This window comes from Photinus pyralis, unplaced genomic scaffold, assembly GCF_008802855.1.
Source record: "Photinus pyralis isolate 1611_PpyrPB1 unplaced genomic scaffold, Ppyr1.3 Ppyr1.4_LG6, whole genome shotgun sequence".
NCBI lineage: Eukaryota > Metazoa > Arthropoda > Insecta > Coleoptera > Lampyridae > Photinus > Photinus pyralis.
This window is the reverse complement of record NW_022170663.1, coordinates 16,521,061-16,547,353: the sequence shown is the minus strand read 5'-3', so window position 1 is coordinate 16,547,353 and position 26,293 is coordinate 16,521,061. Positions and strand designations below refer to the sequence as shown.

Genomic DNA, 26,293 nt, shown 5'->3' with positions numbered 1-26,293 from the left:
CACCAAAACTTTGTGCCAAAAAAACACTTACACTAGAGAGAATCACAGAATACAAAGTAAAAGGTGGTTACAAAACAAGGAAGCGAATTAATATTTTTTTTGTACGATTAATGGCACTTACGAATTAAAAAAAGCTTCAAATTTTATTACACGTACTTAAAACATGCGGCAAACCTCACTTCCGACTTCACGTCCTGAACAGTACAGGGTTTGGCCGTTTAAAACACAAAATATAATCAAAAAAACATATAAACAGAGGTCAAAATAGACCTTTTTCTTTTTTTACTGACGTCTGCTTCCAAGTCGGAAGTTTTTTAAACTCGTCCAAGGTCATGGACATTAATTCCGAAAACTCCTCGGCGGACAAATAATTTTCTAGGTGGGTAGGATCGACGCCGTCGGGTAAGGGACGCTGCAAAAGCTGCTCGAGTGGGTAGGACGATCTGGTAAGTAGTGCCAGTTCCTTTTCTACAGCTATGATCTCTCCAGGTTTTCGCCCATCCTAGCGAAATGTAAATTTAGTGTTGTATGGTTAGCAAAGGGAACAGAGTAAGGCTTATTTTGAAGTTTTATTTATTAAAATCGGTCGATTCGTTTTCGAAAAAATTTTGGATCTGACACAATAAATTAATTTTCACTATCCCAAGATTGTCACAAAGGTAACTGACAGCAAATTAGACTCTTTCTCTCCCATCGGATGAGGATAAGGGTATCTTTTTTACAAAGTTCTGTCGTGTGGGTAAGTAAGGGACCGAAAAGGGACATATAAGCCGTGAAAGCTTTTTGATGTACTATTTTTGTAGTGGTACAAGATCACGGTCAACCTTCGCTCATCTGTTTACCCAATGAAATACATTATTTACCAATTTTAATATGTAAACAAACACATTGCAAATGGGTTGACTTAAAAAATTAAGTCAAGACTACCCATAACTAAAATTAAGATTAAGGGATGTCGAGGAGACAAACTCTGGACGGCAACAAAATCAAATTTTTACGAACGCAAGGGCTGTTATAAAGGAACATTAGAATGTATAAGAAAAAGTGAGCGAAAAGGGTTGAAACTTTTTCGAGGCTTAGGGAAATTTGGTGATCCACTTCCAAAAAATTCAGAATCACTAGAAGACCTTGACTCACGTGCGAGTTCCCGCATTCCCATCCATGCTCTGGCTTCCAAGATTTAAGGCCGGCGCGCACTTATGCGCGACGATGCGTCTTTTTCGCTTTCATTAATTTCATACGCCGATTCGCTGCGCCGCTTGAGTGAGTGATTGCCTATTTAATTCAATGTAAGCGAAAAAGGTGCTTCACCGCGATACGCCCCGCCGTTGGCCTTTATACACCATTTCCTGACGATAGAAAAAATCGCGCTGGTCGCGGGGTTAGTAATGCTAATGGTGGACCACAGCGGCAGATAGTCACTAAGATAGTAGGGTTCAAGGACTTCAAGCACCCACAAAACGTGTCCATTTAAATGACTATGAGATCCAAATCATAACTATAAGATAGTATTTTTGGGGAACAAACTTGCGAAAAACTTACCTGCATATTTAGCTCGGTCACCTCGTCGCAGTCTCTCCAAAATGGGAAAAGATTAGTAAATGCGAGTGGTTCCAAGCCGGCCCAAACCAAATACGCCGGTATTTTCTTTTCATTCGCGTCGCGCTTACAGTAATTAACTACGGTCTGCATTGCAGCTTTGCGCTCTTCCTGCCAGCGAATGGCGCCTGAACCAGTTTGATCGGCGAGAATGCTGTCACTTTCGACCTCAGGCCACCAGCCATGCCATAACCAAACTTCATACATATTGTCCAACATGAATAAAGCTAAGGAACTTAATCAATTAATCGATTCTCGAACGCAAACAACGTACCTGGTTGACTAACGGAGTATAAGTCATTTTGTAGGTAAGGGTAGGGGGTAATGTGGTTGCTTCGGTGCGGGCACGCCAGCTCTTTTCCTTCGAATTTTCCCGATAGACTGGTGAGGTGGAATAATCTCGGGGTGAAATTGAAGACTTCATTATTTTTGGACAGAGACACATACAACTGACGTTTCTCTCCTCCTAAAGCTTGCAAAAACTCCTTAGTCTCGGAATTCTCTTCGATCATATTTAAACTGAATGCGTCGCAGTTGGACGAGAATTGAAATTCTCGCGGGAGATTTTCGATTATTTTCTCCGCCACCCTTCGGGTGACTGACAATGTTTGACTAGAACTTTTACTACCGTTCCATACGGTAACTTCGCCCGTTTTACAACTGACCAGGATGTAACACGATCTGCTTCTGAGAGACCGCATGCTGCAAGGTACCTCAGTTAGGAAGCTTTCTAATTCTATTTCCCCCCTGCATATATACAGACGGTGTGTGCGACTGGGGGGTTTCTCGTGCTTTCCGCTATGAATAACCATGTTGCCTTTGAATAAGTTGAGAAATACGGGAGGTTCGGCGCCTTGCATCACTCTTAATTGTCTCGCGTTTTCCGAATCCAACTGAACGGTGAGAAGCGCCGCGGCTCCTTTTTCGTTAACGGTCGCGTTGGTACCTTGCCAGCAGAAGTATAGGCACAAATCTCGGCCGGACTGCATATGTTTTGAAGGTTTTCCGCTTAAACCACGGCCGGTAGTGTTAACGCAGTACTCCCATCGAACGATGTAGCTATTACCGTCATGGAATTGACCGATCGATTCACTAGAGAGTTCTTCGTGAGAATAATCAAAAATTACCCAGGTTCTAACTGAACGCGTAGAAAAATTGCACATACGATTCAACTCTTCGTCATAAAAGCTAATTCCGCGCCCCAAATGCAGACCGTCAACCACCAAGTCTGGCTCCACGTATTTGTCAACGAGCATTTCTTCGATGTCGCATGGATTAAAGTCAAACTTCGCCTCAATTTGTTTATCGTCACCGTCCTGTTTCACCCTAATGACCCGACTGTAGTCCGGCCAATCCACGAACTTCTCTTTAAATAATACTGTTTCTCTATGCTGCGTTAGTTTAGCAAACAACGTCCATTTAGGCCGAAAAGTGGCGCTCAAAGCTTCAGTTTTACAATCCCGCGCGCCCAGGATAAGAGAAACGCTAACAGGGTTAATCCCACAATCCGCATAATTGTAACCCTCGTTCCACAACTCGCGGGCCAACCTGATTGCCTTCTTCTTCTCTTCGAGCAAGGCACTTTTTCCGCTCCACACGTACATTTCGCTACCGAAATCGAAGACGAACGTTTTAAACGGACTTAACATTTCAATCTTCGGCATCGCGCCCCAATAAACATCCAAAGGTATCAATTCGTTATTCCTGTACTCGTAAATCATATTCGTTCCCAATATTGACGTCTCGTAGATCTCGTCTTCGTCTGGATGCCCCGCTTTAGTGACACAAACGTCCGAATTTGCTCCCAGTAGTTTCCAGAACTTATCGAGATCGCCCTCCTTGCAGCTCGAGATCTTCTTCGAGTTAATCGTGACGATTTGATCGCATTTACAGCCGAGATCGCCGTGACGTTGGATGCTATTCACGATATCGGCGCTACGTGACTGCTCGATGACGTTGGCGTACGCCCCAATGTAGTTGTAAATGGCGTTCGAGGTAATCAAGATGTAACAATCCCCTTCGTTGATAGACGCCGCGATCGGCTCCACTAACCTTGTCTGTACAAAACGCCTGCCTTTAACTTGGAGCAGCATCAAGTCTGTGAATGGAGGGTAGGTCGAATTCAGTGACGTTGAACGTTTTAAGGCGAAAGAACTGAAATCTTCTTTGCTGGCAAGTCCCGCTAAGGCTTCTATGGCGAAATTTGATGATTTTGCAACTAAACAAATTTACGAAAAAAATCGTTAGCTTGTAATTACAAGACAACATCTAAAGGTTTGCGTGCTTGTGTAGGTAATTAGATGATGACTTGCTGAAAGTGCAACTTCCATCAAGGTTATGAACAATTAATGAGTTAACGAGTAGGGAAAATGAGGATTGAAACAAAAAGGAAGAAAGGATGATCGGAGTGTGAAGAAAGGAAGCGCAAAGAAGATGTCCTGGTAGTCAATAAAAAAAAGGCAACCAAAAGGTGTGTCATAGAGCGTTTCTTTTAATTTTTCGTCAAGAAAGTGACATGACTCAAAAAAGGACGTGACATTTTTTAATATCTGCAGATCAAAATATCATGCGAGGAAATCGGGGGAGCCGCAAGCAATTTAGTGAAATAAGCAAATCAACATGCATTTATTACAGCAATGCGTAAAGCTACATTAACACTTTAATAACATACTTTTCTCCACATTTATTCGCTGCATCTCCCGTTCGGCAAGTCCAGTTTTCACCTCCGTGTACTCGTACGAAATGTCGGGGCGAGCAGCAAGCGCCTTAAGAGGATTTTTCGTGGCCTCCCTTCGTCTTTGAACTCGCACCGTTCGCTTTTGACCAAGAAGATCTCCGGACTGCCTCGCGACCACATCGAAATCGTCCACTGAGATGTCAGGTATGATCCAGGTCCTCTTCGAATCTAAGCTCTCGAAGAAACTCGTAAATGTAATATTGTCGGGTCTTTCAACTTGTACTCTTCGGCTCGACGTAACCGATACTTCTTGCGCGCCTGAAAGGGTCTAAGATGAGAACTCGCGCGGTAGTAATTGTGACAAACCTGAATCTGTATCTCTAGAACCTGGCAGGGAGATGCTTCGTTTGACTGTGGAGGAATCATTCTTTTCTGGAGATGACGGTAGAGAAGTACAGTCGTTGGTGACATCACCACCTGCATAACATCGACCAATAGAGATGGAACGCAATAAAACATTTGCCTTACTCTCTTTTCCTTTGAACGTCTTCGCCACAGGTGTTCGCTTGGTTTTAATCAGCGCCGATATGTTGATGGGAATGGCGGGTGAGTGATTCTCCTGTTGCATGCGTCCAGCAACGGAGAAATTAACAGCATCGGACTGCTCTACGCGATTTTTCCATTGCTTTGACGCCGCGTCCAACTCGTCCTTCCTCGCCGCCAAAATCGACGTCTTCTCCGTGAGTTCCTCCTTCAGCAAAAAACGTAAAACTACACATGTGGTAAGCGCGGCCAGCACGGCAAACAAATCCAAATAAAACCACATCTAAATACTGCCTAATCAAACGTTCGCATGGAAATGAACCGCGATATGACTACGCTGATAAACTACGCAAACGTACGGAAATAATGTTAGAGGTGGTATTTCATTTTTAGCACTCTTCACCACGTAATGTCAAAGTTATTAAATTACTTACATTGTAGATGTTTTTCACGTTGAGCAGACTAAGTTCTTCGTTGGCGTTGTTAAGTTTAGGTATGCGTTTTCGCCAGTCGGTATCGCCGCTTTGCTGAAGTTTCGCCTGCAGTTCCGCTATTTTTTGTGGCATCGCTGCATTTGTTAGGGAACGTCTAATTCCGGATGCTCTGGTTTCCTCCTCATCTCGTACTACACCTTGACTTTTGCTTTTAGAAAGAAAACCATCACTCACGCTGAAAAAAAATGTCGTGTAAAAAAATACGCTTATTATAGAAAAAAAATCTATCTGTGACACATACAATGACAGGTTTCACATGTGTACGTAACAGATGCACCCAAAAGTTGCTGTCTAAAGTCTTGTGCACCAAAAAAACTCTCTTGGGATTATCATTTGTTTTTCGGATATAAACTAATAAAATGCTCTTATGGTTCTACGTAAATCTAACACCTTACAAAATATTTCAAGGAAGGATTTAAAACAATCCATTTACTACAACTCAGTGGCTCTTTACCTCAAAAGTTACAAAGGCATCAAAGAGCCTTTAATTCCAACAGATGTATTAGACTGAAATGCACATGAATGGTGTTGTCTGGAGCACGAAAAATAAAAAATCTTTGATCTCCTTTGGAAATAGTTATTTACATAAAAATCAGGAAAATGATACGTTACTGGCGAGGAAACATTGTAGCACGAGGCCCCTTTAGGGTCGAGTACTTAATTTTCTAGTCACGTATTAAATTTTACCCGAAATCGTATTTTAATATAAAATTTCAATTTTCATATAGCGCTTTTGACTAATGTCAATCTGTCAGTCTCATTGTAGACATTTAGCAATGTGACAGGTGCTGCCGGTAAAGTGGCAGGCGGCAGGAAAAGTAGTCTGGTCTGCCTCTGTCATGAAAATTAAAATTTCCTGATATAAAATAGGCTTGATTTCTCAAAACACCTTTTAATTATTCACAATCGAAAAAGTGACTTTTAGCAGCAAGTCGAGTGTTAAAAGGTGTTTTGTAAATGCCTAGGTTTTGGCCAATAGCGTAGTTTATGAAGACTCGAGTGGAAACTATACTGATTGCTATATCTTGTAAAATAAGAAGAAAATCATCAGAAAAATGTTAGCCTATCGACCTTCGAAAAGTTAAATGTTCCACTTCTACACAATTTCCTTGACTAGCAAAAAATAAGGACAAAAACTACGGATATACGATCATTGGTTCTTGCAGGGCGCAGTAATTTCATTCTATAATTCATGTTACTATATCAGTTTATTTCTACAGGAAATATGGCTCAAAAAATTAATACACTTGTTCCATACGATTAGTATATGTTTGTTATACGCTGAACCAACAACGAACCTTAATTTTATTGTGCTACTGTATATTCAGCTCCAGCTATTGACAAATCAGCATGAATTCAATATGTATGTATTTAGTACTGCGAATTTTCACTTTAACTTCACTTGGAATATTTCATTCTCTGGGAAGTATAAAGCGTGCAGCCACCATGCGATCAACTTTCACGCCTGATATTTCAACCAAGATTGACAGTAAACTAAATAAAATACCTCTCCGATACAGAACGATAAACCCATTAACCCCTGGAAGACAATAACCCTCGACAAAAACCCCCTATGGCATGTTCTACAGTTTGTAGATATGTGTATGTGGATCCTTTTCTAAAGCAAACAAAAATTCTTAAGAAATTCACCAGAAGGGTGACACCCCGCAGTGTTGGACACTAGGTTATTTCAAGGTTTAGGTTATTTTTCTTAATTTTCCAGGAATGCATAGGTATCAAGTTTGTTCGGGGGTTATTTACTGTCCTAGAGTTATTTATGCGGAGGTTATTGTCACCCGGGGGTTTTTGTCGGGGGGTTAATGGATAGGGGTTTATGACCGGGGGTAAGTGTCCTTTGCTAAGCTACAAGCAATTCGTTAAAGGGATGAAAATATTATACATACCAAGGGAAAAGTGTGTGCGGGAAGAAGTTTAATCTCTTAAGGCTTAAATGAATGACAAAACACATTGATTTCTACCACGGACTGCTTAAAAATCCTTCAAAAAGTCCCCCCCCCCTCGCTACGGCACTAGTTTGCACCCGCATTTTAACATTTTAACCCTTCGAGTTATAACCCGAAATTTGTATAATTTTCGTTATATCACAAGATTTAAAAAAGGTTAAATTTCCCCTTCCAACCCCGCTCAACATGGAAGCTTAACCAATAGCATTATATTATCACATTTCGGAAATGACATTGCCAATTAGTTGTTTTTCTATTTTCATGGTTTCGTGTATCTGCGTTTGTCTAATTTTTTTAATTTTGAAAAACTTCACTGGCATTTCACAAAATCGCACCGTCACGGCGAGGTCACGGTCACTAAATTGGTTGCAGAAAATACAACAAACACTGGGAGCTACCAAAATATGTACTTTACGTTTGTCACCATCATATTTTAGTTTTAGGAGGCAAATAAAATAAATAAAAACGCTTCGTTACCGATCTACAGGATGTTCTACCGTACACTTTACAATATTTAAACCTTTAAGTTATAAACTTATGCAAACACAATAAGATATAATTTTCAATGCCAACAGCTGCCAAAACTAATAAAAACAAGATATTAACCAAATGAAACCAGAACCTACTAGACCATTTTAAAGACTATAGATACGTACTTTTATTCTAACATTTCTAAACCAATCAGACAAGTAAGTTCTCGTTTCACAGTGACGTATCAAGTTCAGAGGTAGAAAATGGAACATGACCCCTGAAAAATCAACACTCTGTATATACTCACTACCATTGACTTGACCAATTATCTAAGCCATTCAGCGTAATTTTCTTTCAAATATGAGCGAAATCTCTAAAAAGCTGCAAGAAATATAAAGAAAAAACTTACAATGTACATCGATAACGAAGCGTTTGCGGCCCTATTTTTATATGAACTTTTAGTCATGAAATTAGCACCTTCCGTACTTACATCATATTTAGGAACACCCTGTATAGGTACAAGTAATCCCATTTTAAAAATTGAAATGAACCTTTTTTAATGAATGCACCATTCACAATTCAAAAATACTTAATATACAGAGTGTAGCATCTAAGATCCCTCGGATCATAATTCCTTTACTATAAAAGATACGGAAAAAAGTCTTAGAGCAAAATTGTACACAATTATCGTCGCCATGTTTCTAAAACATTTTTCATCGCCAGGAGCGTGCTGTATTTCAGTGGCTTATCAAATTTGCGGTTTTTTATGGAACACCCCCTACTTTATTGCAGATTTGGAAAGTACTTATTTTTTCATTAAACACGTTATACTCTGAACCTTCAGGGTCCTTTCTTCTTCGAGGGATCCTTACACGGTAACCGCTATTTAAGGGTCCATTGTAACGACTTGGCGGAACTCATGAAAATGTACCTGTAGCCGTTCCGCTCGGGAATATCTTGATGGAAGGTTTCCGGACTCATGGATTGGCCGTAGGGGCCCAGTAAGGTGGCCGCCAAGATCGTCAGACCTCTATTTTAAGTTAATAGATTTGCTAACCCCTATGTTCGTGTGTGATTTTCATTTTTTGTAGTTGTAAATCTACCTACCCACCACTTTTTTCAATAAGCAATCATATTTTTGTTTAGTTAACAAAAATGGCAGACTTACGTTCGAAAAAGAGCGTTTTTCCAGAAATTCGCGTTTCATCTTTTTAAAATCGTCTTATAGTGGAGCGAAATCGGGCAAAAAAGTCGTCTAGAAATGTGACAAAAATTTTTGAAGGTATAACAAGATCAGACCTAGTAGAGTATGTAGATATTGTAATTCTTCATCCGAAATGGCGTTTTACGACATTTTCCGGTGGTCATGACATTTTTTATAGTCAAAAAACCACTCAAAAGTGTCTTCATAAAAATTTATGTTTTTAGAGATTTACTCCGGAATATCTCGGCTCCCGCACGAGATATTGTTATAATTGTTTCAGTTCTATAATGCCAAATAGTAAGCGCTTCTAACTATGCCTATTACATCGAAAACATGATATAACTACATTATCATAATTGCCATCAAAGTCGATAAATCGATTATTGAGAAGCGTAAACTTCACTCTGCGAGAAACTTTTTTATTATTTGAGGAATCTCTATACATGTATCGTACGAATTGTAGCTGATAGTCACCAAAAGTTTTTGGTGAAAGAATTTTAGTGATAGGTCTTACCGTTTTCGAGTAAATGTAATTTACAGCTTTTTTCTGAAATCAAATACTTTGTACTCCTCGTTGTATTCAGAAGTTACGTTCAAATCCATTATACGAGTAGGGAATATCTATTTGAATATTAACCAAAATTTAATCAGCTAGTCCCTTGAGCATTGTCTACATATTACTAAAAACAGAATTGGAAAATTCGAAACCGATCCTGAGTGATCATGTACACAGAGTACAGACAGACGGACAGTCCAAAATCATGGACTCGCTTTTTGTCGCTCGTTAATAATGCATCCTGAAATTTAATATTGTTCCCCATAAACCTTTTTTAACCACTTTAGTTTTGAAACATGTATAATTATTGTAGAACTTAGAACTAAGACCAATCAAATCTCCCAAACTTAGTCGATCTTTGGGTACGACCGCGAAGACGAAAATGAGTGTTTTTGTACATTCCTCCTTTCTCATGTAACCAAATACAATAAGTAATTTATGACTCTTTCACAAATTGCATTACATCTATTGGTTTTAGTGAAATTCTGTTAGGTGTAGAACTGAGATAGTGCAGTATGCGGGCGTAGCTATATAAAAGAAAATCGGGAAGCCCGCTAAAAGCATTGCTTCATAAGGTTACTGAACCAACGTATCCCTTTCATTAAAGACATATATTTCTAAAACACGACTCGCATTTTTAATTCCACCGGGACCCGGGTAAGGGCGGTTATATCACGACAATTCAACCTCAATTTGATTGGTTATTCGATTGTAAATGAGGAGAATATTTTAAAAGCAAATTATTCATGAGGGGACACTGCATACCGCCTAGCAGACCTGTAAAAGATACTCGCAAAAAGTATCTAGTTACATTATAGTTACTTCTAACAAAAAGTAACTATTACTATGCGTAAATTGTTACTTCACATAAAAAGTATCTTAAGTCCCAGATACTTGACATCGGTATCTAGATACTGTAACTAAATTATATGAATGTATCTCAGGTACCTGAAAGTATCTAAGATACTTTGAAGTATTTAAGATACTTTACAGTATAAGTCAAGGGTAAAGCTCGGCATTTTTTTGATATTTATTGTGATATCACTTAAGAAATTTGTTTATTACCTCAAAATCAAGCGAAATTGAGTGAGTATATGGCATGGATACACTTTACTATAGAAAGCATTAATGACCTAACCAAAATTTCTACATTTAGATCATACATAGTGGTACAGGTTTTTGTAATATTCAGATACTTAGATTATTTAAAAAACCTTTACATGAAAAGAAATTAACAAACAGTTCAATAAGCTAAATCCAATAAATCCCCATACATAGATGTATGGTGTAGGGAGGATATAAATTTTGTACTTCTATTACATGTAGGTATGTATGTATGTACCTAAGTCACATTTATCTTAAACGTTTTTATTAGACCGTAAAAAAATTAAACGTTCAAAATTTTCGTCACTTTTGTATGTAAGGTACTTTTAAAGTATCTAAGATACTCTGAAAGTATCTTAGTTACTTTTCGTGGTATCTAAATACTTTAGAAAAGTAACATGTACAAGATACTTTACAAAAGTATCTAAAACATAGTTACTTTTCGGCTCAAGAGAAAAGTATCTTAGAAACCTGGTATCTTAGATACTTTCAGTAACTAGATACCGAAAATACTCTTTTTCTAAAAATATTTACAGCTCTGCCGCCTAGGTATCACGTTGAAATAAATCTCGAATTAAATTACAATTGATTTGTGTGTAATTTTATAATAAATTTTATAAACTTTGCAGGAAGGTTTTCAGCGAGTGATAGCCACACAGTATTTCATTAGAATGAGATTCCTAAGATTTCTTTAGGTTACCTAGACATATTAATATCAAGGAAAACTACTAAGAATGTTTCCAAAAAGGTTTTCAAAAATATTCCCAAAAATATTACGAAGAAATGGACAGTAAACTTTCCAGAAAGATGGTACCAATCGCAAAGATGTGGTGCTAGTTATAGTTCTACATTAAAACTTCATTGCAAATTCCACATTTTCATCTTAAAAGGCCGCCAAATACAACTTTCGTTAATTAATTACTTAATTGGGGGGTCACTTTGAAAATATTTTTACAAAATCGTAAAACACAGACCCAAATTTCTATCTATCGATAATAGCAACTAAGAGTGCTATCTAAATAACTTACTGTGAACCGGAAAATTCAACTGCACTTTCTCGATATAAATAATTTCCGTAGAAATTTACAAACAAGCTACCTTGTACCAATTTGGCTTCGTAATGACATATACAATATACATACCGCATTGAGGTTATCAATCATTTTATCTCGGTTCGGTTTTGCAGAACAAAATACTTGCAAATTCGTTACAGATGAACGATCCCAAACTACACCCGAAAATGTTAATACAAAATCCCTGGTTTCCTGTTAAATTCGGGCGCACTTCAATTAACCTACGCACCCACACAAAAACATAACAAAGGTTACGGACCATAACAGAAAAATAGAGGAATCCGAGCATGCGTAATCGAGAAGCCTTATCTAATCTGGTACATTTGAAAAGTTACTAAAAAGTCCCTACTTTATCTAAAGTAGGCTAAGGAAGGATTACAAGGAAATGCCTCTTGGAAGCCCTTCAGACTTAATCCGAATTGAACTAAATTTACCTACACTTTCATTTTGCAAATGAATGTGTCAATGCCACCGTTACCACAGCGATATTCCACTATGTAGTATTTGTTTGCAGTACTTTGAAATTTGCAATTGAAATTAGTTATGTAAGTTGAATTCCGGATTGTATAACGTAGATGATGTCCGCAAGTGCGACGAGCTATAATTACCCGAAGTAGGATCAGATTAATGATATTAACATCAATTAAAACTGAGCAAGTCGGGTTCTAAAGAGCAGGATGAAACGTAATTTATTCCCCGAAACTATTATAAAGTTATATTTGGCCGAGATAATTAACTGGATTAATTTCTGACTCAGTTTCGTAAAAGTGAGGTAACTTGGGGGAAAACATTGACTTTACGAGTGCTTTGTTTAGTTTTCGGCGAATTATCTCGGTAAAACCTTGATACTGAAATGTGTAATGTGTTTTGTCAACAATGACAAGATAGATATAGATGTCAACAATGACAAGATCAGGAGCCGACTGGCCCGGGGGGGCGGGTGGCGATTGCCACCTGGCCTGTAGGTCATATTGGCCCGTTGGAAATTTATAAGTATGTGCTGTATTTAGTTTCTTACGCTATTAATAAATTACTAACACGTTTCTCTCATTGGGGTTGATGTTAGGTTGTTCATTAAAAAATTCTGTTTTTATATAAGTGTTTTACAATGAATTTATCATTTTTTCTCGTATTTTGCAAGTGCTGAAACACAATTATAGGCGACTCGCCTCGTTTGTACCTATATTTTGTTACTTTTAATTATCAGCTGCAATTTAAAAAAAACTATATTCTAATTGATTATCGAGAAAGGAATACTTTAAAATGAAGCAAAAAATGTGTTTGTGGTGCACCGCAGAGCTCCCCCCCCCTCTTCATTACACTAATACTTTAATGGCCCGTAACCTATGCAATTCCACCTGGCCCGTAAGTACCCAGTCCGCCCCTGGACAAGATATAGAATATCTCCAAGAACGCAGGGATTTAAAATTAATAGGCATCTCTTCCCAAGACTGGGAACTGAGAAGCGAGTGCTTTTACGGGCATCGCTGATCACCATTTTAGGCTTCTGCTTCAAAAACAAAATGGAGTTTCATGGAAAATATTTTCGGTTTTATATTCCTCTACTCATAGGTAGTTGATAGTGTAGTGGTTCCGGTATAGTAGACCGTAAAATTCTGTTAGGTTTCTTAAAACAAGGTAAGAGTGTCACAAGGGCATAGTATAGAAAGTTGCTAGCTAAAATACGCGCAAAAATTGTCTAAGAAACTTGCCAAAGATGTCTTCTACTTGCAAGAGAACAAACAATTGATTAAATTCGAAAGAAAGGGCACATAATTTGTCGGCAATTGCGTTCGTTTCCCAAATTTTGCGTTCTTTACTTTTCTTTCTCAACAACCACGAAAGGACTTTTGTTTTACGTAAGTTTCTGAGGTTTTCAATGTTGTACCCCTAGAAAGAAAATTGTAGCTGTACATACAACCCTGGACACTACAGTAGGTGACTATTATTGCTTAGGGGTGTAAACTACCTCCACATACAATAATAGATAAATAAACTGTTCAAACCAATATAGACAGGAAGCGATTTAGTGCTACAGGGAAATTTAAGAACAAGTTAAAAAAACGATTTACATAAAGCGCATTTCCACTTGCATTCATTTCTTATTTGTAAAATGCAACTTTTGTTAAAATTGTAAAAATCCGGCCACAAATATGAAAGATAGCGTTGCACATGTGCAATCCATTTTTGACGTGCTACTTCAATTTCAGTTTATAAGAAGAGTTTCATTTCAATCTTTTTCTAAATAAAAAAGTTGGAACTGCGCATGCGCAAACCTAAATTTTGAAGCTAACGTTAGATTTTCCTTTGTTCCAAGTGGCTATGTATCGAATTTCATTTAAATCCCTCCATAAATAAGAAAGTTGGCACTGCGCAAAACCAAATTTTGAAATTGGCGTTAAATTTGCTTTTATTCCAAGTGGCTATGTATCAAATTTCATTTAAATACTTTTATAATTAAAAAAGTTTGCAATTCGGTTTATAAATGGTCCAGATGCGAAAAGGGCACTGTGAATTTTGAATCGATTCGACTCAACTTTTGGCATTGCGTATTATATGGCTAAAGCTATGCCCATATTGAATTTCATGCAATTCAGTTCGTAACTAACGGAGATGTAAAAGCGATCGGACATTTCTAAACAAAGTTATGGTTCACACGGACAGATAGAGGGACAGACAGACAAAGGAACAGATGGACAGACCAACAGGCAGACGACAGACAGCAATGCAAAATTATAAACGATATCTAGGATCGTTAATAAACGGCAAAAGTGTAAAATTATAGAACATGTAAAAAACGGTTTTTTGTTTTTTTTACAATAACTTTTTTTATAAGCGGTACAGAAAAAATTCCTTCCTTGGTGCAAGACTCGACACCATAACGAACCAAATAGAATGGAAAAAAGTAGAACAATAGCTCTTAAGATAAAAAACTAGTAGCGTCTCAAAACGAGCGGACGGACGGACGGACGGACAGACGGACGGACGTACGGACACAGTGGCCACAATAGCGCATTTTTTTTATTTTTGTGGAAATGCGCTAAAAAATGAGCCACTTCAATAGACAATATTTCGCAGCAGCTGCCAGTTACAATGTATTTAGATGATTGATCTTTTTAAAATTACTACTAAACTGGGAGTAGGGCCCTGAATTTACCTTTTTTTAGTGTCTAATTACAAGGAAAAAACGACGCACTTTTCTTTACCTTAGACATTTATAACAGCTATGCATGTAATAATAAATTGTTCCCAAGTAATGAATTGTAATTACCCATTGGCGATTTATTTGCATCATCGGAAGAAATTTGATATCACTAATCACTTGTATTTCGCAAGCAAATTTCCTTCCTGCTAGAAAACCTACGCAATTAATTATTATTGCTTTTCGATGTTGACCATGTACGTTTTTATTTTTATACGCGTCTAAATTATCCTTGGCCTTTATGCGGCTCAATTGCGCTCTAGCTGACTTACAAGATGACATACTGTTACGAACTCGTTTCAGAACCATACAAGTACATGGTTCAGTAACCGGCAACGAAATTAATCCTCGAACGCATGAATGGAATAATACAAACCGAATCGAAAGCAAACGTCCGGTTAATTTATCACGAACAGAAATAATAATCGCTGACCATTTCCAGTTAGAAAAAATAATGTTTCATAACTTAAACTTATGACCCGCTTACAGTTGCAATCAAACGTAAAGATTTCCGATACGAAGTCACAACCTGCAGCTCACACCAATTGAAGGCTTCGATAAACATCAAAATGAGTACTTTGATTTCTTCTTTCGGTCACGGTGTGTAATTTGTATAAGAACAAACAGGAATGACTTCATGATGCACATCGATTTGAAAAGGTCATTGCCAACAACTGTTTTTCTCATCATCGCTCATCTCTGCAAATTTGGGAATTAATTGGCGACATTATTAGGCAAAGACGCTCGGATCTTCGTTGTTTCGCGTGTTTGGCTTCTCCTAACTCTTAAAGTTTTTTAAAAAACATTTGTAAGGGTAACAACTAAAAAATTGTTTCCAAAATGCGAGAATTTTAAACAAGCTTAATTACAGGATTTCAAAAACATTTTCAGTATTTCTATTACATTTTGAGATGATGACAAGAGTCCAAAAAAGTAGATAAAGTCACTCGTTAGGAAAATGATAAATTTCCAGAATATAATTCACGAAGATTCAAGATTCGTGAAAATTCCAATCGAACGAGGATCTCACAAATTTCAAATAGGTGTAGGTTAAACGGATATTTTTGGATAAGACAAGTCAGTATTGGTGGTTGTGAAGTTCTTTCTTGTAGAATAAAGTTTAAATTCTGAGAGGTTTTAATTTGTCTTTTTAAAGGTGAATGTTCTAGTTCGAGTTAAGCTCAATCGCTGTGTCAAAGGGATTACTACAATACCAAAAATTCAATTGAATAGGATTTTTCTGTATATTACAGGCAGATTTAGGTGCAATGTTTTAAAGTAGCTGTATACAAATATTTAGTTTGATCCATACACCAATGGAGAACTCAAAGAAAACTTCCCAAAATCAGGGTAAAAAAACTTCTTCAAACAAATAAAAGATTGAAGAGTGCTAGGAATACAAGCCGCATTTCCGCATCGAATAGCGAACGTGATTTTTGGACATGGTAGTTCGATCTTAAGATAAGACGAGATTTGGTCTAAACTAACAAACTATTTAAACTACCAAAACTAAAATCTCGACAAAAAATTCAAAGCACCTGTCTAATAATAATGGATCATCCTGTATGAAGTATAAAGGAAGGGAAAAGATGTTTTAAATAAACGCTAAAAATATTCTTCCACGACTTTTAAAGTTTAGATCAAATTCAAAATTCAAAAATTGGAAAAATTTAAAGTATGCTTTCCCTCAAAATGAAACACATTTTCGTACACTACTTTTGGACTGAGAAGATTTATAATTTTAAAGTACGATGGTTTTAAAAATCAAGGTTATTTATCCCTAACAGACTTTTGTGTCAACAGTTTTTCAAAATAGTGAATTTTAAAGGATACATGTCGGCTTTAAAAATACTCTACAACGATTTTTCGGTTTAAATAATTCGGAGTTTCAAAAATAGAGCAGTGTGCTTTCCCTCAGGCCCTTAAACATGTTTTTACACTACCTACTTCTAGTTAAAAAGATGCAGAATATTCCAATCGCTTTCAAAATGAAGGATATTCACTAATTTTGTACGATTTGAGGTTTTAAAAATCAAGGGAAATTATTTATCCCTAACACATCGATTTGAAAAGGTCATTGCCAACAACTGTTTTTCTCATCATCGCTCATCTCTGCAAATCGACACAAAGACGCTTTTCGTTGTTTCGCGTGTTTGGCTTCTCCTAAAAAGTTTTTTAAAAAACATTTGTAAGGGTAACAACTAAAAAATTGTTTCCAAAATGCGAGAATTTTAAACAAGCTGGATTTCAAAAACATTTTCAGGAGATGATGACTTTAAAGTCAATGACTATAATTCTTCACGTGAAAATTCCAATCGATTTTTCAAATAGGTTTTAAATAATTCAGTATTGAAGTTCTTTCTTGTAGAATAAAGTTTAAATTCTGAGAGGTTTTAATTTGTCTTTTTAAAGGTGAATGTTCTAGTTCGAGTTAAGCTCAATCGCTGTGTCAAAGGGATTACTACAATACCAAAAATTCAATTGAATAGGATTTTTCTGTATATTACAGGCAGATTTAGGTGCAATGTTTTAAAGTAGCTGTATACAAATATTTAGTTTGATCCATACACCAATGGAGAACTCAAAGAAAACTTCCCAAAATCAGGGTAAAAAAACTTCTTCAAACAAATAAAAGATTGAAGAGTGCTAGGAATACAAGCCGCATTTCCGCATCGAATAGCGAACGTGATTTTTGGACATGGTAGTTCGATCTTAAGATAAGACGAGATTTGGTCTAAACTAACAAACTATTTAAACTACCAAAACTAAAATCTCGACAAAAAATTCAAAGCACCTGTCTAATAATAATGGATCATCCTGTATGAAGTATAAAGGAAGGGAAAAGATGTTTTAAATAAACGCTAAAAATATTCTTCCACGACTTTTAAAGTTTAGATCAAATTCAAAATTCAAAAAATTGGAAAAATTTAAAGTATGCTTTCCCTCAAAATGAAACACATTTTCGTACACTACTTTTGGACTGAGAAGATTTATAATTTTAAAGTACGATGGTTTTAAAAATCAAGGTTATTTATCCCTAACAGACTTTTGTGTCAACAGTTTTTCAAAATAGTGAATTTTAAAGGATACATGTCGGCTTTAAAAATACTCTACAACGATTTTTCGGTTTAAATAATTCGGAGTTTCAAAAATAGAGCAGTGTGCTTTCCCTCAGGCCCTTAAACATGTTTTTACACTACCTACTTCTAGTTAAAAAGATGCAGAATATTCCAATCGCTTTCAAAATGAAGGATATTCACTAATTTTGAGTTAAGAAAATTCAAAATATTGAAAAAATTTGAGGTACACTTGTTTAACATATTCTTACCCGACTTTTGGGTTTGATAAATAAATAATTGATTTCACCCCCATAATTAAAGATCCTCATTCTTGGAAATGTCCTTTTTTGAAAAAATTTAAATTTAAATAAATATTATTATCCCTCTCTTGTTTTGGGCCCTCAACAGGCATGCGCCCAATTACAGAGTGACCCGCATAATGCTATTTAGAGGTGCCGCTGCAGAAGGTCTTAAGTTGGTCTATACTACTCCGGTATTTACCTTACGAATTAGGAAAACTGCAGGAAAACCTAATTCCTTGTTTGATGTGGGGGGTTGATGTGTATAATTTTTTAAAAAAATATGAATAAATAATTAAGTAAATTAGTCGGGTACATTAGAAAATGCATAACGTCAATTTTGTTGTTAAATTAATTTGATTTGCGTTCTTATAAGAGTGCAAGATATTAAAAAAGCGCTAATTGAACATAATTACACGTATACATTAAGAACCGTTAATAAATTATGAAAAATTGCATCAAGTACTTGCAACAAACTTATTTGCCTACTTTCAGAAGTTACTCTACCCATCGCAAAGAAGAACTACGACCTCTGGAAATCTCTTTGATTCATAACCTAAACATAAACAAGAGCTACATTATCCAATGTCAAAACAAGATAATTACATAATAAATAGAAGTTGACCACAAAATTAATTAGTGACATTAACTAATTGGATATGAAATTAATACACACTCTCGGAGATTGAGCAAAAATCGAAGACATTAATAATGCAGCATATTTACACGACGCACCTTCCAAAGACCAACTCCCCATTAAAGCGTCACTCTATTATTAATGTCAAAACGATCAACGTCTGTCATGCCACTATCTCCTCTTAATGGATCATTAACTAAATCAATTAAGCTGTATACTTAAGAGTGTCTTGTTATCATAGATAAATTAAAACGTCTTCCGCGTTCCACGTTATACATCCCCATCAGCAATCGTTCCTTACGTGTCCGTAGTTCGACCCCGAAATACCCAATTATGGAAATGTAGCACTGATTCATGAATTTTACCTTCAATATCTGCGGTTTCGCAGATGGTGTGCCGCAATAAAGTCATTGAAACAAGTATGCAATTTACAGACGGAATTGATTACAGTAGAGCGTTTCGAATGCGTTTTCTATGTTCTCTCTTAAAATAGACCACCCGCCGGCTGCCTCTGACAATTAACACATCTTGGAGGATGGCTCAATGTGTTAATGTACATTCGAGTGTAAACTGCAAGTCAGGGGGAAAAATCGAGACGTTCAATAAATTCCTTGGGGTCCTCGATTTCCGTAAAATTGTGTTTTTTATATAGCTATGGAAACATCGTATTTTTCCAAATATTTTACACAATGCGACCTAAATTAAAATGCTGCTTATTACCAATATTGCAAAGCATTAAAGGCCAGATCTTTTGACGGTCTAGTACAGCAAAATAAATTATACATTAAATATTTTGTGGGTTATTACCTGCAATCAAGACTGAAACATGGCTTTTCCCAAAATAATGTATGATCTAAATGGGAAAATGCCACTTTAACTACTTTGTATATGATGAATTTTCTTACAGCAAATGTAACACTAATACTTTGATTGAAGCCCTAAGGTTCTTAAAAAATGATGATTTCGAAAAAGGTTCTATCTATAATAGCTATTTATATATCAAGTACATAAAGTGGGTCTTTATGGACGAGACGTTTATTTAGCCGAGCGAGCTTGCGAGCGAGGCACAAATAAACAAGGCGAGTCCCTATAAGACCTATTTATGGACGCGATATATACAAGGCTTTATGTACGACTGCAACAACCCTTAAAAATGAAAATTTCATGGAATTCAATAAACGATAAAATTTATATATCATTGACAACACATGTCAAGCAATTGTCAAGTATTTCTAAAATACTTGAATTTACCTTGGATTGACACCTAAGTACGACTGTCACATTGACAGGCGGCCGTTTTACTTTATCATTATGGACTAGGCCATAATATTGCAAATTATGGCCACTAATTGCGACTGAAATCACCGCATTATCAAGCAGTCGTACATAAAAAAATTTGCGAGAGACGCAACACGAACACGAACGATTTATAAAATAACAAGCAAAACAGCTATGAAAACAAAAAACAATAAAAAGTGAGAAATGTGTAAAAATTTTTAAGCTTAAACATTTTTGGAGTTGGCCAGTACAGCCTTTAGTGTAGATCTCTCACGAAATATATTTTATAAGATAATATGAAAAATCGAGTGAAAAATATTTGATTCGTTTCACAATTTTGAATGGCCGCTGTTTAAAGCAGTAAAACATACAAAGCGATAATAGAGCTAAATCAAAAACAAAAATCAACCCCTTTTTCTTTTGATTTTCTAATTGATTTATGATTGGTTTTTCCAGTTTTCATAAGAAAGCTCCTATCCCGTACATAATCTTGAAGGATATCCTGTTACATCTAAGAAATTCAATAATATTGCTAAAAAAGGAGTAGCATTTTTAGAAGTCTCAATAAAACTCAACATAAAAGTCACACAAATAGACCCGAATGTGTTCATATATTTCACTTCTTGTAAATGGCAAATGATGGAAGCAAAACTAGTTGCGCGCTGACCCAGAAATGCTCGCAATTCAATTAGAGAACAATATTTCTGATTCATAAGTTACCTTCAAACTCTGCGGTTTCGCGGATAATAATCAAGTCATTGAAACAAACGAAATTAACTAAATTAATAAAGAGAAAAGGCTCGAGAAAAGGTTTACCAGGCGCACCTTCTTCGCACCTCAATTACGCAACGTGGGAAGCTAATTAGATTGCGGATCGATCTTCCTCCTAATTAGGTTGTATAATCGTCAAACATCTCTACTCCACCAAAGGGTTTGATAACATTTAAATACGTACAGGCACATCAAAAACTTTTATCTTGATTCCTGTATAAATTCTAATACTCCCCACCCCCCGAATTGCTACAATAGTGACTCGAAATCCTAAATAGAAATAGGAGCAGCAAGATTCTCAAGGAATAATGTTTTTCTCTACTGTGACAAGAAAATCCCAAATCGTGGCCCGGGGGTGATTCGAATTTAAGCATTCCCATGGTATAATAAAAAAGCATTCCCTATTCAGGCCCATCGGTAAACCTTCCTGGGCGAAGGTGGAACCTTCCTGGGCGAAGGTGGAACCTTCCCAGTGGTACAGGAAGGCAGTCCTCCCACTCATTTATCCGATCTCATCTCATTTTTTGATAAATACCACAATACAAATCGGGTGCAATGAGCAAGTGAACCGAGATAATGATAAAAACATCGAAATTTAAATTTCAATTCAAAATACATCAGCACTTCACGTAATTCGGTTCATAACTAACGGAGAAAAGGGCCTTCCTTATTTTTTGGTCTACATCCACCTACAAAATTAAATTATAATCGGTCCATTCGTTTTCGAGATATCATACTAATGGACAGACAGACAAATACCGCAAAATGCGCTAGGAGCTCGTTAATAAAGAACTAAAATTTTGTGAAAGGCAGATTTGATTATTCGAAATTTCGTTTGTGTTCGAAAATTAAAAATCCTGATCTGAAATATCACGCAGGAAAAAATGACCCTAAATTTTGATCAAGTAGAAATGTCGAACGAAAAGACTAAAAAATAATTGATCCGCCAAAGCCCTGAATAAAAGATGAATTGATCTAAAGTGCAGGCAGGAGCTCCATTCTGATGAAAAATGAAAAATCAATCGATTACAACGAGGTCCATTGAAAACCCCCAATTTAAATTGAAAATTATAGAAATGAAAACAGTTTAGCCCTCTCCCCAAACTAAATTTTGAAAAAAAGACAACTTAGAAGTAACTTTAATAAATTTAGCAACTTTTGCACCAATTGAAATGGCACATCAAAAAATACACTCTATATACGGGATGGTGCATTGAAATTTTTAAGAATAAAAAAAGTGCTACTGTTTGCGTTTTGTCCGTCAGTCCGGACCTAGTTCTGTCCCCGGTTCTGTCGCGTTGAACTACTTTTAGGGGAATCGTCCTAGAATTGGTCTTAGATTTTGCATACGCATATCTTTAGTGGGGCCAAATAAAACTTTTGAAAAGACAATGGAGAAGGAATTAATTTCTACCAACCATAGTCCTCCTCCTCGGCCCCTTATCGTGATCGGATATAAATAATTCCTTATATCTCAAGAATAGATTGTCGGAGGAGGGTAATCACAAAAGACGATCCTGTCTCGAAGAAATATACCCATTGGTGATATCAAAATTTTAAGAGCAAATATCTCGGAAAAGGTTTGTCGGAGGAAAGTACTCATAAAAGCAAAGTTAATAGTCTGGACGAGACATCTATTGAAGTGAATATCATCTACAGGGTACAAAAAGCATTATATTTCATTTTATATAAATGATTACTATATCTTTAACGGTTCATTCACTAATTTCAAATCCGTACTTGGAATTGAGACCTCTCGGTACGGTTTCTTGTCCATATCTCGGCAACGGTGCTCTTTAACGTAAATAAGTGTTCTGATGTTCCGTTTTTTATTATCTTTCCAATTATCCCTTATGACCATAATCGAACAATTATAGTAACGGATCCTTCGAAACTGATGATGTCATAAAACCGGAAGTTAGATGCGAAAAGTTTGGCCCCCTTCCAAAATTAGTTGAATGTACCCCAAATCAACAATTTTGAATGGGGGGCCCAAACTTTTTCACGCATAGTAACTCACTCTAGAACTAACTACCACCCATTCTTCCGTTTTAAATCACTTAAAATTATGTGTATCTTTAAATTGGAACAAGAACTGGAGTAACCACACGTTTTTCTGAGTAAACCGTCCCTGGAGGTTCTCATTGCAATTGGTTTACTAAATCCTTGCATATTTTTGCAAAAAAAAAGGTAGCAATAGGGCCATATTTTGAAAGGTAACAGGACAAATTTCTCCAACTCCATAATTAATACCTTTTTTTCCATTTTAAATGGGTCCAAATTCTTTGGTATATCCCGCCCTTAAAGCACTTCACTATAATAAAAGGAAAACCAATAGCAGCGCTACGCCCACACAGTTTGTCTTCTCAAGTATTACAGCTTATTATATCTATGAAGTAAATATTGAGCTTTAAAACTATAGAGTCTAGACATATGGTTATGCTCTGTACATTCCAGTATTTGCCCAAATAACATCAGAAACAAATAAACGCTTTTCAGGCATATCTCCGAAGGTAATCAGAATTTTCTGGCTTTCTTTGCAGCATAATCAGCCCTATAATGTACCACTAACGTTAAAGAGTACAGGTTATCTGAAAAAAAACGTTATCTTGTCCATACTACGGGGCCTATTCCAGAACGCGTAACGATGTCGTTACACAGCGATTATCGTTCGGTAACGAGATGCTCTATCCTGTACGCTAAAATGGATCGTTTCGTAAGGATATATGGCGTTAATTTTGTGGTTATATTACGACAAGCCCTTAGCTACTCGTTCAGTCGTTATAGCCATAACTCACCTCATTTTTACTATTAAAAAAATATTTTGCCCGATAAAATGTACTTTCCATATTTTTAAAAATCCACCGGATGCATCTTAGTGCTTGTACTAATTTTTTCCAAGCATTCTCTATTACGTGAGGTTTATTAGCATCGAATTTGTCCTCCCTTGTTACTTTTAGTGTATTTTTCCTTTAAAATAGTTATAATGTCAACAAATTCTATTCATTCGGCCTACTGTTTTAATGAGAATTCATAACGATCGGACGATTTTCTCTGGACCGACAATGGTACTGAGTATAGTTGTCGTTCCAGATCAAGTCGTTACCATTACGATATCGTTTGTTAACACAACAGTATACGGACCCTTAAATAACGCAAAATAACGTGTTTTGGCAGATAACCCGTACGCTAAATTTGAGTAATTAAGAATGAATATGAGCCGGATTAAAAGTTTGGTTTCCGAATGCGAGCTAAGTGTCAAAAAATTCCCCTACTAAAAATCGTATGCGATTCTTCGTATCTTGTTAATATTCATATTTGGAGTTTTTATTTCAGCACATTTGGAGAAGTTTTTTGTATGTACCTACTTATTTTTAGCGGAACGTTCACAACTATTATTGACCTTACCAAAACTTTTAACAGAATCGAGGGTTGCGTGATAATTATCCCCAATATTTCCAAAATTAGTTTTGTATGACTTAATTATCGGAACTCTTTCCAAGATTTATAAATAATTAATTAAGAAACCTGAATAATTTTGTGCAGTTAACAAAAAACTCATTGTTAATTCTGTTTGGACGGATATTTTGCTTATATATAGCGATTTAAGTACATAATTACGTATTCAGTAACTATTATTCGTTTTGGGGTCGAAATCAATTAATATGTACTCAACGTTTTACAGTTGAACGTTCCAATTTTTCTTTAAAATAGCACAAACGAATTTAATTAATAAAGTAATGTTACAGATAAACCGTAAAATGAATTGAAAAATCATACATAATTAAAACGAAAGTCATATTAACTATTAAGCGTACCGTTTATTTAAATGAGCAGGTAATTATATATTGACTAGGCGAAATCGGCCGTAATTATTTGTATTAAAAGCTACAATGAAACTTTAATCAATACGTATCGAACTTCTGAAATTGCGACAGGCCGTGCTGGATCCTTGTTTGGGAAAACGAATTAGTCATCGTTTAATTTTAAGTCGATATATGGTAAAAAGCCGAAAATGGCAAGAAAAGGACCAGACAGATGGTCTATTCGTCAAAGGGACGCGATCAATACCTACGAGCACTCTGTGCGATGCAACTGCAATTTTGGAATGGGGGTTTTGTTCCTCCCGTCCAAGACGGCTCGCAGGAATCGATTTTCAATAATTTGCGAATAATTAAATTTTTCACTTGCCTGTTTCGTAATTAGTAGTAGTGGGCACGTAAAAAATGCGTTCATTGAGCTGTCACTCTCGGCATCGTTTCCGCGTTTGACGTACTACGCGCGCGACTACGGCTCCGACGCGTTTAACCTGAAGGTTGAGGACCCACTGAATCGACGGTAGTAATAGCAGGCACCGTACCAAGTACAAACAGCAGCAAGTACTTGTTACGTACACGATTATGGCCCCAATTGAACGGCCTCATCGAAGGACAGCGATAAAGTCTAGGAGAAAGTTACGTTTGGGTGCATAAATCTTCAAAGACGTAGCGGGTGCGACTCCTTTGATCCACACAAAAAGGTGGGCACCATTGAGTGACATTAATTTTTAAATTGAACTTAATGCAATAATAATGACAGGAGCTTTGTTTTTCTTAGCGATGAGCTTGTTTATAAATCTCGATCTATTATTAATGGCACGATTAATTAATTCTAATGTCCAAGTTTTAATTAAATAATCATTTACAAACTCACTAAATTATAAAATTTTAGAGTTTTTTAATTTATAGGGTCTTCGATTGCAAACACGTGCAGTCCAATTGACCATTTTGATTGGATCATAAAAATTTGCATTCGTACACCACAAGCTTTACGAATCGACAACTGAAACAAAGTGGAGTAATTTACATTTTCACCGTTACTTTACCTTCTTTAGGTAAACCGCAATCAAGTTTGGGTATTTTGGTTAACAGCCGTTCTTCCTACACCTTTACACGTAATGTCATTTTTCAACTTTATAGTTTCTCTAATGCTTAAATAATTAAATTTGAAAATTTGTATACTGTAGCTGTTGCTACTCGGCTCATATTCCTATCGTTTTTTACGATTTTAATTTTTATAAACCCACGCAGTTATAATACAGTAGTTCCAGCGAAATCAAATTTAACTTCTTGGTTCTGGCCCCTGGGGTCGTATATAAAATATTCTTGTTTCTTCAACCGATTATGTTTGGAGAGTGCACAAACAATCCTATAATGTCAAATCGTCGTCGTCGTCCCAAAATTATGTAGTAGTATGTACAGAGTGATTCAAATTCGCGGTTCATCATTAGGATCTCCATGTTGCCATGACAAAAAAAGCATTTAACATTTTTTTTAATCTTTGAAAATAACTGAGGCATCACCGAACAATTGAAAACGTGATA

At 36.4% G+C, this 26,293-nt stretch overlaps 1 protein-coding gene across 2 annotated transcripts; it reads right to left on the bottom strand.

Moving 5' to 3' along the window:
* Positions 1–214: 214 nt before the first annotated feature.
* LOC116173369 (supervillin) lies at positions 215–25,271 on the bottom strand. 2 transcript variants are annotated; one of them, XM_031490799.1, is made up of 8 exons: positions 25,123–25,271; positions 5,254–5,488; positions 4,805–5,027; positions 4,643–4,753; positions 4,271–4,594; positions 1,874–3,817; positions 1,543–1,826; positions 215–502 (listed from the first exon to the last, which is right to left on the bottom strand). In XM_031490799.1, exons 2-8 carry the CDS (start codon positions 5,383–5,385, stop codon positions 260–262), a joined length of 3,261 nt encoding a protein of 1,086 aa, XP_031346659.1. In that variant the 5' UTR covers positions 5,386–5,488; positions 25,123–25,271; the 3' UTR covers positions 215–259. The 2 variants fall into 2 exon arrangements, with proteins under 2 accessions (XP_031346659.1, XP_031346658.1); XM_031490798.1 differs by lacking the exon at positions 25,123–25,271 and adding an exon at positions 11,755–11,892.
* Between the last annotated feature and the right edge of the window lie 1,022 nt (positions 25,272–26,293).

What these genes read in the sequence shown, in the direction of transcription:
- LOC116173369 (XM_031490798.1), bottom strand. An exon ending in GACGTTCAAAGGAAAAGAGA is followed by an intron (nt 4,754 to 4,804) that starts GTAAGGCAAATG and finishes GATGTTATGCAG; the next exon opens with GTGGTGATGTCACCAACGAC. An exon ending in TGACCGAGCTAAATATGCAG is followed by an intron (nt 503 to 1,542) that starts GTAAGTTTTTCG and finishes ACATTTCGCTAG; the next exon opens with GATGGGCGAAAACCTGGAGA.